Below are 15502 nucleotides of genomic sequence, written 5' to 3'. Positions count from 1 at the left end.
TCACTTATGTTACGTGACATACTTAACGCAACCCTAACTTATTGCCTAAACCTAACCAAGTAGTTTTTGTGCCTAAACCTAAAAAACTGCAACTGTTTTACAACGTAAACCACGTGTGTAATGTCATGTGAGTTATGTCATGTGACCTACGTAACAGTTAAGGTCCACTGAAATGTTGTTTTGGGAGTAATTGACAACCGAACTATTCTGGTATTTAGATTCTAGGATGTGTTGGTCTTTCAGAGGCTGTATCAGGCATCATAATAGATAGTGATCACTAGATACTACAAGGCCACTGATATCAACCATGTCGTGCCAACTTGTCGGGAAGGGGGCTAAATAACGCTCCAATGTTAGGCAAAATCTGGTGAGGTAAAAACTGGTATAGCCATTTTCAAAGCGGTCACTTGACCTCTAATCTGAAGATATCTGAATTTTCTATGGGTATCCAAGAGTTTCTCCTTTACAGACATGTCGACTTTATGCTAATCCCATGCAGATTTGTGCAAAACATGTTTTTCGCATGAATTATACATGTGTTACCTCGCATATTCTATTTGAATATTTCTGCATACTGGGGCAAATTGTATTGGACTTGCATAACTTTTCTATGACTGGAAAGCTGAGACTCCTGTGGATTCAATGACCCAATTGTATTTGTGTGATGATGTGTGTGATGACTTCAGGAGGCTGGAGGTTTCTGAGCAATTTCCAAAAACAGTGCTCACCTTCCAGATGCTGAAAAATGCAATTCTTAGAGAAATCCAAATGTCAAAAGATTTTGATACCAAATCACAGCATGATTTTGTTTCTCAATCTTGACATCTTAATGTGCTATTTAGGAAGGAATTTTCACCATTTTTGTGGTCAAAAATGTTGTACCAAATATCACGAGTGGCATCGACAAGAGTTCTTCATGAGCCCAAGAATGCATGCCAAATCCCAAAAGACCCAGAAATGTGCTACCTAAAACTGAAACGGACATTCATTTGCAAATTGTCAAAACAAAATTTTGGCTGCATCTACAATTCCATACTAACATGCTGTTTAGTGGCCTAAAACAATATATGTGATTTTTTAGTATGTCTGAAACCTTAGTGTGAAACCAATAGTATTCAAGATGCATACTATTTCCAAATAAATATTAGAGTATGCAACCAATGGTCACTATGCCAGCATAATTATCCCACAATGCAAAACAGTAATCACGATGACAACAACAACAATCTTGCTGATTGAAACATGTCCAATCCATTCATTATTTCAGCTTGTAAGTCCAGTTGCTGTCATGCTGTTCTTTGCTATAGCTGCTAAAGCTACCATTCCTAATTTGCTATCATCTTTCAGAGACAAGTGCGACATCTGCTCTCTAAACTTTCACCTCACACACAACACTTCAATCATAACCAGTGCTGTCTGATCACATTCTTAGATCCGCTCAGGTATTTCACATGATATCGTAGAAACCCCGACCCGGACCCGACCGACCATATGAACCAGAGATCCAAACCCATACAGGTTCTCAAGTCCTAGAGTTCAGGTAGACCCGTGAGGATGTCTACTCTTTAATCTTTTAGTACAGCAGTCCAAATAGCGAATTGGAACCATATCATATATGATATTTGGCTGAAGTGAGTTGTTTTCCCCGCCCCCTCTTCCCCAGACACGGCAGAGACAGGCAGGCTGCAGGAGCTCCGCAGGACCGCAGGATGCGCACAACCTCATAAATTGACTATAACAAGCAATGGCAAGTCCTCCACTGTAAGTTGAAATGTAAAGTTAAGCTTGTTATCCTGTAAACAAAAGCCCATTGTTCTGAAATAACACTCTGGACGATGAGTTAAGTAGCTGCCTGTGTCACTGCCTGCCAAACTCCATTAATATTTTGCTCAATTTAACTGTTATAAACATCTATGTCTTCTACAAGATTATTAATGATTTCTTATGACTCATAAACAGACACTAATTCATTTGGAGAAAATTCAGCATTAATTTGAATTCTGAATAATGTGAAACAGACATACGAAATAATTATTCTAGTCTGGAATCAAATTTTCATCTCTGCAGTACTGATGTCAGGGGAAGCAACTATTTCAACTCAACATGTTTCCTTGATCTATGATGACGCATCGTGGTCATTTTATGATTTATTACAGGGAATATATTACTAATTTCTCCCTTAACTCTGCTTACAAATACCATCTGTTAAACAAAGAAAAATGGTTGGAAGTAGGAAAATATGTGAAATAATTCCCATGACAGGATAACTGATTATATTTTATCTCTTATGATGACTTGTTGTGATAGAAAACATCAGTGTCTCTACCCATCCTGTTCCCTCCGCTGCAGTCACAGATGTTGGAGTCTGTTGGATGCACTGATACAATCCAATTTGTCCTCTGTCACTCCACTGCTCCACTGACACAAATATGAGAAAACTTCACCCCCACAACGACAACGTATCGGGGGGCTTTGCTTGACTTGAGCCTCAGCCAAAAACAAGCTGCTGATTTAACAACTCAAATAAAGCTGACAACTATGCCACTCCGTGACCATGACAAATGAACAGTGTGTGTGTATGTGTGTGTGTGTGAGCTGAGGCAGCCTGGCTGACTGATTTGCGGGGTTAAGGACAGCAGCTGTGACTGGGTAGTGTTACATATAGCCTGGACCATATGGAGATCAGTGTCACACAGGCGAGCCATAATACATGTGTGCTGAGGTGTGTTTGTGTGAGGGAGAAAGACTGACTTTTCCCACTTTTAAGGTGTCAGTGAGCCTGACCCAGTTACCTCCGATGAATGGACATCAGATATTAAAAAAAAAAAAAAAAACTTCAACATAATAATATCCAGCAGCTGTCTGGAAAAGAAAAACGGCAATAAAAGGTCAAAAGTCTGCTCTGGCTGCCAGCCAATCACAGCTTTACACTGAGTTTAAAGGCAGCTCAGGCACACACTCCGTGCTTCCATGACACATCAGTGTGTGTGTGAAGTCTGGACAAATACAGACAGCCTGATCACACTGCTAGTCAGACTTAAGATCAAACACACAGTATGTGTGTGTGTGTGTGTGTGTGTGTGTGTGTGTGTGTGTGTGTGTGTGTGTGTGTGGCAAAGTGGCTACCAGCTCTGCTTTTTTTTTTCTGACTGCTTCAAAGAGCAGTTAGCTTGGAAACTTGGAAGTGGCAAACCAATATGTGATCCACTGTGAGCTGCTAATAAAATTTCTAGGAACAGTAACCGACAGAACGCTCATGTTTCACACCGAATCCCAGAAAAGACTTCAGCTGTTTGATTTAACACTGAATTCTACAGAGCACACAGGAATTGTCATGGTGCCTGAATTAGTTCATTAAATTCAATTACATTGAATGGTCAAGTTTAAGTATCCATTTGTCCCACGTCAACAAAATTCTTACCATGTTATAGTGTCTACAGTAACTTATTGTGCACAAGAAAAACAAAGGCATTTACAATAAAGGGACCGTTCAACTCAAAATCAAAAGTGTTTCTTCCCCCTGGCCTGTAGTGCTATCTCTCCATCTATATGTTTTTGTTGAGGTGCAGAGTTTTGGAGATATCGGCCGTAGAAACGTTTGCTTTCTTTCCAGTATAATGGAACTAGATGGCATTTGAACATAGCGGAAAAAAAACAATTATTTTCACAATTGTTAAACCAGTTGTTTATTTTCTCGACTAATCAATTAAATGCTTATAAAATGTCAAAATGTTGGAAAATGTTGATTAGTGTTTCCCAAGTCCAATATAACATCCTCAAATACCTTGTTTTGCCCACAAAAAGCCCAGAGACATTCTGTTTGCGGTCAAAGAGGAGTAACTGAACCAGAAAATTCATTTAATAATGTATTAATGATCAATTGATCCATTAATCTACATTTGAAAAATACAAAACCAGTGTAACCTTCTCTGTGTCAGTTCAATCTACCCCAGATTTTAAGTGATTTGGGGAAAACTGCATTTCCCAACTATCCACCATGGGCTTGGACTAATCTGCAGAAAGATCTTAGATTAGAAACACTCGTATCCTTTGATAAATTTAAGGTCATCATAAAGAATGTGGTGATGGAGATGTGCTTGTTTTTCTTGAGAGGTCCACTATGTTTTAATAGCTGTTCTTGTTTTATTGTGGATTTCTTGTTTAAAATGTTGTATTTGTTACATTTTAATATGTTGTGATTGGCTGCTACCTTGGCCGGGTCTCTCTTGTAAAAGAGATTCTGAATCTCATTGGGACTTCCTGGTTAAATAAAGGTAAAATAAATAAAAATAAAAATCCTGACCCAGTTACTCAAGATAATCCACAGAGCTTGTTGTGAGCAGTTCCATGTAGGAACTTCTTTCCTCCTGTAGTAGAATCAACTGGAACTACTTTCTTTTACACTAAAAATAAAATAGTTCCTACATGAAACTGCTCACAACAGATCTGTGAGTCATCATGCGTAAACGGGTCATGATTTTGGAAAGAGACAATGGTTTTAAATTTTTCCACTTTCTTTTTAAGGTGCTTTGAGCACCACAAGCCGAGTCCCATTAAATCAGAAAGAAGGCAGACATCTCTACGGCCGATATCTCCAAAACTCTCCGACTCACACCAAAACTATCTGGATGGATAAACAGCACTACAGGCCAGAGGAAAAATAAGTATTTTTGATTTAGGGGTGAGCCATCTCTTTAAATACAGGTTTATTTTCATTCTTTCGACCATCAGTTTGCAGACAGCAGACAACTTCTACCAGCCACCTTTGTGTTCTCTTCTAAATAAGCTTGTCTGACCTGTTGGTTTGTGTCCAGCCCGTCCACCTGACTGCTTGGTTTTCTCGACCCATCAGCAGTGGTTTAGTGGCTATACTCTTCAATTATTTCCTTAATTTAATTTCTTAATTAAATTTTTTTTTAAGTGGCCCGTCCAGCAAAGGATAAATGACCTGTGTTATAAACAGCGACATGTCAGACTGCTCTTGCATAATTGGTTTACCTAAAAATGGGAGCAATCATCATGAAAATAACACTGTACACAGAAGAGGTGCAGATTTTTTGCAGTCCGAACCAGCTCACAGAGCACAGAGTGACACAACCAGCCTGCATAATTAAACACTTTCAGAGAACTATTTCTTCCTCACCGTCCATCCACGCATGAATGTTGGACAATTATTGTCTCACCTTGCGGTGGTCTGTGAGCCAGTATTTTCTTTTAGAAACGTTCTCTTGGAGCAGCTGATTTGCAACAGACAGTGTCAGACATTATGAAATTAACATTATTTGTCAGGGGGCGGATTGTAGATATTACTGCTCCTACACAGACCTAATGTCTGAATATAACATGTATTCAAGATGAAGCAAAGATGGTGGTTCAGTCAGAGATGGTGAAGCGAAGGCCTGACCTGCCCTACTCTGCCTCTGATTGGCTTACACTGATATTCTTACTGTAACTCAAGTGTTTCTCAATTTTTTTACACTGCATACCACCTCAGAAAATATTGAGTTCTCAAAGTACCACCTTACTGTTTTGCGCCATTTGGTGCAAGCAGGTCTAGTGAATACTTCACTGGTATTTTTAAGCAGCTACTAGCACTAGAACTCTGTTCACTGTCGTACGTTTCATTTTCAACATGGCTGCTTGAAACATTGTCCTCCTCATGTGCACTTCTCCTCATAATAGTTCCTGTTTGGAGGCACAATTGCAGTGTTTGTTCATTCTCTTCATTTTACCCCTACTTTTACCCCTCTTGCCAACACAGTTTAGCTTGTAGCTTACAGATGGATGACATACAGTACGTGCACACTACATGCATGAGTGTGACTACGTATTGAAACATTTCAGTGATCTGATACTTCAGGTGTCTCAAGTAGAAATGTTGTAGTATTTTCATAGTGTATATGGTTTTAAATTAATTTATTTCATTAAAAAATAATAATATTTCTGATATTCCTTTGTGTGCCACTAGAGGGAGCTTGTGAACCACCAGTGGTACACGTACCACAGTTAGATAATCTAGGCTCTAACTCAAACCAATCATCACTCATCACACGGGCAGATATACATAGAGGCCACATTGGCCTTTGGATCATAAGAAATTAAAAAATAAATAAATAAGGGATAAATAAAAATACTCATAAATGTTTCCCTGGGAAACATACTGAGACTGATACCAGCATCAGGTATCAGTCCCGTACTGTCCTTGTGTGCTAATAAAACTACTCTGATACCCAACACCCAATGCCACGCCACGAAAAATAGCCGCTCAACACAAGCGACTTGATAAAACATCGAAAGAACCAACAGGACGTAGAGGTCATGATGTTTGCTGATGCTTACCCTCTTTTTTTGGTCGCGCCATCATTGTCAATGAGACTCGTCGTCCTCAACATCATCCACTAATGACTGCAGCCACTCTGGAAACTGTCCGTGTGATTCCACACACCTGTGCACCTGCAGACCGCAGCCAGCCGCTGTCCAATGAGTCCCAACGAGTGTACACTAGTTGAATGCCTCAACTAATTAATCTGAAGACGAAGAAAAATCACCGCCACCACCAGTCTGTAACCATCTTTTCTTGGTAATAAGCTGCTACAACTTCTCTTTGTGTACTTATTCTTGACCAAAACGGCCTGACAGCACAGTACACCCAACTTCACTATTTAAGGTTCACAGCAGGGTCAACAAAACTGTTGCACACATGGTACCACACTCATACCTGTCCCCCCTAAACCAGTGTTTCCCAACCCTGGTCCTCAGAGCTCACTGCCCTGCATGATGTTTCTCTGCTCCAACACACCTGATTCAAATGAACAGGTCATTACAAGGCTTCTGCACAGGCTTGATGACGAGCTGATCATGTGAATCAGGTGTGTTGGAGCAGGCAAACATCTAAAACAGTGTTTCCCAACCCTGGTCCTCAGGGCCCACTGTCCTGCATGTTTTAGATGTTTCTCTGCTCCAACACACCTGATTCAAATGATCAGCTCATCATCAAGTCTCTGCAGAATCCTGATAACAACCTGATCATTTGAATCAGGTGTGTTGGAGCAGAGAAACATCTAAAACATGCAGGACAGTGAAGCTCTGAGGACCAGGGTTGAGAAACACTGCCCTAAACAATGACAGGTAGGAACTAATTATCTCTTAGACAAGAGGGACATGAAGAAGAAACTTAAATATATAATATATATGTAATAATAATATGTAACAGCACACTTAATTCTACAAGTCTATAATAACATTCTGTAATTATTATACTGAAATATATCATGTACACAGTAAACTGCAGCTTAATGAGGAACACAAAATTAGTAAAGTAACTTACTACAAATAACCCAAAAATGTGATGTGTACAGTAACTATGGTTACACTAGCAGCAGGAAACAACAACAACAGTTTGTTGCATTTAGAAAGTGAGTACCATCTGATGAAAATAAATTATTTTTCTAAGTTAAAAACTGTAATGGCATTATTAATTACTCGTATTGGTATCCAGTACCAACAAGTACCCAAATGTAAGTACTTGAAAAAAAGTGGTATCCCAGCATCCCTTGTTTCCCATTTTGCTAAATCCAAATCAACCAAAGCATCATATGTCCTGTAAAACATATCATATCAATTAATATCAGTAAACATACGCAGATTCTTTCCATTTTTGACGGATGTCGTGTCAATCTGTGCAGAGCAGATCAACTCGTGCACAAAGCACAAAGAGCACAGAAATAGGACCTAATCAACAAAATCTGAGCAAGTGAACATAACATGTTCACTGCTGAAACGTTTCCGAAACGCTGCTGATGGGGGCTTCAGACATGTGGAGGACAGATTAAAACCATGGCACAGTGGTGCCATGACAAGTGGAATCAACCAGGGCCCATACCAGACCAATACGTTTGTTGGTCTATATGGTGGACTACCAAAATAAGACTACTCAGAATAATCCTTTAGAAATACCAGCATGAAGGAGAAGATAGCAGTTTTTGAGTTTGGTGTCCCACAATGCATTGCACAAGAGAAATGGTTACTGAGAGCTGGAAAACAGCCATGAAACTGTTGACAGTGGTGTAATGACGTTTTTTAATGAGTTTTTTAAATGTGAAACAGGCACGAGTGTTCAAAAGTTACAGTTTGGTTGACGTTGTGTCTTGCATCATTTCCCATTAGCTGCTAACAGCACATTACTCTCACTGTAAACACACTGTACGTACATGGTATGATGTACCTTCTTGAATTAATGTAAAGTTTGAAACTGGGACACTCCTCAGCCTGACAGGTCCTGATCTGGACAGCCTGTAAGAGGCTGCAGGTTCAGCTGCTGCAGCTGCCTGTGTTTTTTCCATATAAACCCACCATGTGTGTCACAGTGTCTGTACAGCTGGACAATGATCTGCTCATTCATTGTAGGTCAGCTGAATGCTTAAAGTGTCACTGAGGATATATTGAGGAAATAAAGGAGCACAGTCGACTTTAAGAGCTGGCTTCAAGCCTGAGTCCAGGACTGAGGCCGAACCCCTACCTGCACACTCACTTTACATAAGAGCATTATCCAAATGCCTCAGCTAGAGTGGAACTTCATAACTCAGAGCGGAGAAATTCTGATTTTCTAACAGAACAGAGGTGGTGAGAGTCAGTGTCTTAGCAGGATGGAGGTGTGAACTTTTGTTGAAGATGGATCTTCAGCTTTTGCTGTCATTTAGTTTATTTGATCTCTTAAAATCCAGTTTATTTTCAGAAGATTCATCTTTTTCCACTCTGACAGGATTCCTGTCAAATCAAAAGTTGAACAAAGTAATAACATAGAACCCCTTAAAGGGATAATTCACCCAAAAATGAAAATTCAGTCATTATCTACTCACCCTCTGACTGAAGGTCAGGTTTAGTCTTTTTTAGTCAACAAAACACTATTGTGGAGGAAAACAGTGTTGCAGAATCTCCCAAACAATGGAAGTGAATGGTGACCAGTTTTCAAACATAAAAAAACAAGAAAATAAAAACCAAGCCAAGTCTCCTAAAGCCCCAGCATGCCAAGTTGATTTTAAAACATGTTATTTACACCATGTTTTTAGCCTGAATTTTCACTGTAGATCCTTAGCTTGAAGACATGTTAATGTGCACATGCACACTGTCTGAACTGGGTGTGTGTGGTGTGACGGTGTGCAAATGGTATGTCAGAACTTTAGGAGACGTGGATTATGCCAGACAAGCAGTATGGAAGCAATTTATCTTTTTATTTTGTTTTTTGTTTTTTGTTTGTTTTTTGTTTGTTTTTTTTTTGTCCAGTTTGTTTTTTACATTTGAACTGGTCACCATTCACTTCCACTGTTTGGAAGATTCTGCAACACTGTTTTCCTGTGAAACTCAGTGTTGTGCAGACAAACAAAATCAACCTGACCTTCAATCAGCACAAGGGTTTTTTTTTCTTTGGGCAAATGATCCCTTTAACAGACAGCGTGTTCAGCATGAAAGTTTAGGTCTGCAACTAAGGAGTTTTTGGTTGCACTTTATTTTAAAGTACATTGAAAAGACTTAACAAGCTGTACTTGGTGTTAAATTAGACAAAAAGTAGAAATACCATGCTCTAATATGTAGACAGTTAAACAAAGAGGGGGGATTAGGGACACATTTCAACAGAACTGTGGTGTAAACATAAGTGTATTCTTTTCCATTGTTAGACCCTTATAACAGTACAGTTCTGTTTTAATGAGTCCCTATTCCCTCTAAGATAGTCTAATAAGGGTTTAACAGTGGGAAATAAGACACTTTAGTTTACAGTACAGTTCTATAATTGTTAGGGATGTCCCGATACAACTTTTTCACTTCCGATACGATACAGATATTGCAGCCTTGAGTATTGGCTGATACCGATATCGATCCGATATGATACAGTGTTTCCTCTAGGATTTTTTTCAGCAGTGGGGGCAGGCGTTCCGTTTCTCTTCTTAGAGAAATATTTCAATAAACTCATTTGAAAAATGCAGTCAGTTGTTACATAATGGTGTGTAGATATTAACGTTAGCCTAATACTATCAATTAGTTTACTCACGTTAGCGACACTGAGTTGGCACCGGGCCAAATTAACTTAAACTATCGATAAGTTACGTAACGTTAGCTGGTCATCAACATATTGCGAACGTCTGTTTAACTTGTAAAATCTATGTCGAGTTATCTCAAGCTAATAACTTACGTCTACCTCTTCTCCGGCCGGTAATTCACTGCTTTATTGTTTATTTGTAATTCGGGAATTCGCTCCTCTGACTCTGCCCTGTCACCTAGGTGCTTGACATGCTTGACGACCGCGCCCCCCAAACAACGCTAGCATCATGCAAATGAGCACGCGCAAGTATATTTCCATACTGAGCAAGATAGTTATCTGCAGTTTACCTTAGTGCTCGCAAGTACCCGACAGGAGTCTGTTTTGAAGGTGGAGAGATGCGGCGGTGGTGTATTTGCGTCAACAATAAAAAAAATAAATTAATAAATTAAAAAATTTAAAAAAAAGAAATTTGAAGGAGTGGCGGCTAGGATTTAGGAGTGGCGGGCCGCCACTCCTAAATGAATGTAGAGGAAACACTGCGATATCAGCACGAATCATACATACTTTAATTACTTATTTTGTAGTGTGGAATGTTAGAAAAGGCTTGATCAAGTGATGTTACTCAAACAGAGAACAACAGTCAGCAACCAGAGTCACCTATGGATAGAAGTGCTGGAGCGGAAAATGGACTGCTTATCGGAGCGTTTATATCAGAGATTTTAGATGCAGTCCAATAAAATCCGATAGTCGTTTGTTTGGCTGATATCGGACCGATATCCGATATCAATATCGGACCAGGACACCCCTAATAATTGTCCCACTTTGCCCTCTGATAAAGTAAGTAAGTGTCTAGTAAAGGGTCTAATACAGAACATATTATATGTAATGTATAGTCTTTTAATTTTCATTATTTTTTTTATGTTATTTGTATCGTGTTCATCATTTCAACCTGTACTTTTGGTCCTTGAGTTGCTGCAACAAGTGAATTTCTTCCGTATAGGTTTATCTTAGCTCATCTCATCTTATTGGCTTGTTTTATGTCTTATTAGTGTACCATTATGTATATTGTGTCTAATTAGGGTGTAGTTGTGTTTATTTAATGTGTAATAAACATATTATGTCTAGTTTTTATCTAATTTGACACAAAGTATGGCTTGTTAGGTCTTATTTGTGTACTGTATAATAAAGTACTGCCACTATTTTCATTATTGATAGTATATAAAATGTAGGGAAAAAAAGAAAAATGTTAAAACTGTTTAAAATGTTTTGCTTGAAAAATGAAACAATTAATCAATCATCAAAATAGTTAGTAAATTTCTTTTAATTGACTAATTGATTAACTAATCATTGCAGCTCCATGAAAGTTCATGCTTTACCCTGGAAATAGCGGTTTCATACAAAAAGAAACAGCTCAGTGAACTAAATCTCAGCCTTCATCAGCAGATGGACTTTGCTCATCAGTGTTTTCCCCTTTTGTTTCCTCTTAAAGCAGGTTTAAGTTTGTTAAAATGACTTCATACTCTTTTTATGCTGCTCCATTCCACCAAATGGAAATACTGTAAGCTGCCTACATATCTTCTGCATCATTTTAGACACGTTTCCCAAATTTCAGCCAGACAGATTTATCTTTGGAAACTGGGATCTCCACAAGCATTTAGAGTAAAATTCTGTGGGTTTGAACAGTGTTTGGCTGCATGGTGTGACTTTAAACTGACTGACCCACTGCAGGTCAGTAGAGTTTAGAGCCGCAGCAGTTAGTCAATAAATCAATCAATCAATCAAAAGAAAATGAGTATCCAGCTATTCTGATAACTGATTAATCACTTCAGTCATTTTTGAAGCAAAACTGCCAAACAGTTGATGGTTTCTGCTTCTTGAATGTGAAGATTTGCTGCTTTTCTTTGTCATTTCAGACAGTAAATGAAGAGTCTTTGTGTCCTGGACTGTTGGTTGGACAAAAGAAGCTATTTAAAGATTGCGAAAAGAAATTGCGAAGTGCATTTTTCACAGATTTTTGACTAAAACTGTTGTGTTCAAGGTGGGGTCCAGGGACCAACAAGAGACTTTGAGAGGATTATTGGGGGTCAACAGCTAAAGAAGGACAAGAATATGTTAACTTTTATCACATTTTTTGGAAAATGGAATTCGAAGAGTAGAAATCAGGTTGGCTGTTTATATTTAGGTGACTGTAATAACCATTAGTTAATAGTAATAAGGCCTTTATGAGATGCGTATTAATCTTAATATGTAGTTAAAACTATAAGTGTTGACAACAGCATAATATACATGTTTATTGTTAGATTATAAACCATTTATAAGCCCTTGTTAACAGTTTAAAAAATGTCTTAACCCTTTGTAGACTGCTTAAGAATCTTAACAACAGCCTTACAACTTTCTTACAATAGCATTACAAACTTATTTACTTTGCTTCAGTAACTTACGTTTTGTGTAATGTGTTGTTGCTTTATTAAGATTTCTACATCCTTTATTATGCACTTATTAACAGTTAACTAACCCTTTTGGGGGTGTCAGACCTAAAGTTTGAAGTGCTTATAAATGGTAATTATTTATTATGCATTTAACAATGAAACAAAAATCTTGGTTATCTGTTAATAAGTGCATAATAAAGTATTAATTAACTTCAATAAGCACTGTTCACTTCACTTGACTTCAGATCAGATACCCCCAAAATTCATAGTTAATTGTTAACAAGTGTATAATAAAGTTTGTAGAAGACAAAATAAAGCAAGAACAGAAGCTTAGTAATGGTTTAACAATGACATAATAGGTAAGTTAGTTAAACTCAATACATGTATTTGTACTGCTATAACAACAAACTCATAAGGCTTTTATTGGCATTCTTAAACAGCCTATAAACTATTAACAGGTTTCTTATGAGTGCTGACATATGTCTTATAATCTACCAATAAACATGATTATTACGTTATATGTAAGTTAACACTTACATAGTCTTATTAACACATGTTAGCATTAATAAGCATCTTATAATCTATTAATCAATGTTATTACAGGTTTATTAACTGAAGTGTTAGCATTGATTGTAATTTATTGCGATTCCATTTGATTATTGATTGACTATGAAGACATTTTTTAATCTTCAAACCTAAAACAAATGACTCAGAGGAGATTTCTTAAAACAAAATCCTCTCAAATTGATGGTCCGTTGTCAAGTGTGAATCTGTTGTGGGAGTTCTTGAAATGAAAAAAGTTTGAGGACCCCTGGATTTAACCACTAATTGATTCATTGTGAATATAATAGACAGATTAATTGATGATGAAAATAATCATTAGTTGCAGCTCTAAGGGTTTAAAAAGACAGTTCGCCCCCAAATATGTACACACAATTTTCCCCTAGCCTGTAGTGCTATTTATCTAACAAGATACTGTTGGTGTGAGTTTTGGAGATATCAGCTGTAATGAGACTAAATGGCACTTGGCTTGTGGCGCTCAAAGCACCAAAAAGTACAAAAATTCAAAGCCAGTGTCTCTTTCCAAAGTATCATGACCCAGTTATTCAAGATGATCCAGAACAGTTTCATGTAGGAACTACTTTCTTTCCGGAACAAAGAAAGTAATTCAGGTGGATTCTACTGCAGAAAGAAAGTAGTTCCTGCATGAAACTGCTCACAACAAACTGTATGGATTGTTGTAAGTAACCAGGTCATGATTTTTGGAGAGAGACACTGGTTTTATTGTTTTGTTTTGTTGTGGTGCTTTGAGCAACACAAGCCAAGCGTCATATAGTCCCATTGTACTGCAGTGAAGGCAGACATCTCTATAGCTTATATCTCCGAAACTCTGAAACTTACACCAAAAAACTCTAGATGGATAAACAGCACTACAGGCCAGAGAAAAAGTGTGTATTTTTGATTTTGGGGTGAACTGTCCCTTTAAGATACAACTGATGCTCAGAGGTATTTCAGCAGATTGGTCCTGTTAACATGGAGAGTCTCTCCTCCAGCTCCAAGCTGCTGAAATCCAACCTGTCTCTTCAGATCGTTTAATGGAACAGTCTGGAGCTCTGCTGCTCGGATTGAATGACATGAAACCTATCAACAAGTCCAAGAAATGAAGATGGATTTACCAGGCCGCCGCAGGTGCTCACAGATGCCAGAGAGTCAGTGTGGTTGACGATGGATCCGGAGTAGAAGCAGAGCTGGTTGGTGGACAGGCGGCTCACCGCTGCGCTCTGGTCCCTGCGCCTCTCCTCCACCACGAAGTCCCCTGAGAGGAAGCCGCTGTCCCGCGTCAGGTTCAGGTACAGGTTCCTTCCGAAAGCGGGCAGCGACAGAATGATATGATCCGGGTCAGAGGGTCCTCCTCCTCCTCCTCCCCCAGGGGCGTCCAGGGAGCGCTGGCCGCGGTGGCGCAGCGTGCGGGCAGTGTGGTCGGAGGACAGGTGCGCCTCCTGGCCGCCGGACAGCAGCCTGGGAACCACTTCATCTGTCTCCAGCTCAGACTGGGCTGCGGGGCGGGACAGTGTGCATCAAACAACAGCTACGGCGGGCAAAAATAGCCTCCTGTCCTGCCTCTGTGAACTGACTGAACTGTCTGCTCTCACTTAATGCCCTGAGACTCACACAGCCACGTTCAACTCAACAGTGGTTTGCAAAAATCTGCAGCCGGAGACTATTAGAAACAGCATGCAACTCATTACTGCACTCATTTACTCATTATGGAGGAGAATCTTACAAGCAGACAGGAGAAAACCACAGAAAAGTTGCAAGAAGTGATCTTTAGTCACACATACAGCTGTCCAACTGCACAAACGGATTCCTCTACTTGACCTATATCTAAGAGAAACAGACGTGCAGCTCAGACTCAGGCGTAAAGAGTTCAGTCAGTACTCACCAGTCAGCCCGATGCAGAGAAGAGAGAGCAGCAGATGTCTAACATGGCTGATGTGCATGATAAAGCAAAGCAGGCTAGAATCACTGTCAGAGGTGGATGGTTTGGCTGTGAGGGGACTGAAGCGCTTTGCAAAGCTCTGAGCGGACTGCGCAACTTTTCCTAACTTAGAGAAGTTGCACTGATTCAGGCTGGAGTGACTTTGTAGCGCAGGACACGCCTCCTCAGCCGGGCCCGGCCTCCGCTGCCCTCCGATTGGTGATATTAAACCCTGAGCCGAGAGAAACTGAGAAATCTCTGCCCTCTGATTGGTCAAAGCAGCTGTCTGTCACTGCCGGGGTTGAAACCCTACACGTGGTTTCAAGCAGGAGGAAAAAAAAGTGCAGAACTGGCTTTTAAGTGTGTGTGTGTGTGTGTGTGTGTGTGTGGCCATTATAAGCTCACTTTTTTGGCAGTCGAGTTTTTATTTTCAAGAAAAGCTTTGGCATGGCAGCAGTGAAGCTTTACATCATTTCAGGGTCTCAGGAGTGAATATTAAGATGGTGTATGAAGTAGAAAAAAATATAAATAAGAAGAATAAAAAAATAAAGAGCACAG

The 15502-nt window shown here is 39.3% G+C and overlaps 1 protein-coding gene across 2 annotated transcripts in view; it reads right to left on the bottom strand.

Annotated features, from left to right (window-relative positions):
• adamts17 (ADAM metallopeptidase with thrombospondin type 1 motif, 17) overlaps positions 1-15233 on the bottom strand; it is a 188465-nt gene extending 173232 nt beyond the window's left edge. Inside the window, exons 1-2 of one of the 2 annotated variants that reach the window (XM_084722188.1) lie at positions 14909-15233; positions 14142-14521 (exon numbers count right to left, since the gene is read on the bottom strand). In XM_084722188.1, coding sequence (XP_084578314.1) covers positions 14142-14521; positions 14909-14966 — 438 coding nt within the window. In that variant the 5' untranslated portion in view covers positions 14967-15233. The remainder of the gene's footprint in view (positions 1-14141; positions 14522-14908) is intronic. The other variant, XM_084722196.1, reaches the window with a different exon arrangement.
• Between the last annotated feature and the right edge of the window lie 269 nt (positions 15234-15502).

Source organism: Lutjanus erythropterus, chromosome 1 (genome assembly GCF_056507025.1).
Source record: "Lutjanus erythropterus isolate fLutEry1 chromosome 1, fLutEry1.hap2, whole genome shotgun sequence".
Lineage (NCBI taxonomy): Eukaryota > Metazoa > Chordata > Actinopteri > Lutjaniformes > Lutjanidae > Lutjanus > Lutjanus erythropterus.
The sequence above is the reverse complement of the archived record's forward strand: the minus strand, read 5'-3'. Positions and strand labels throughout refer to the sequence as shown.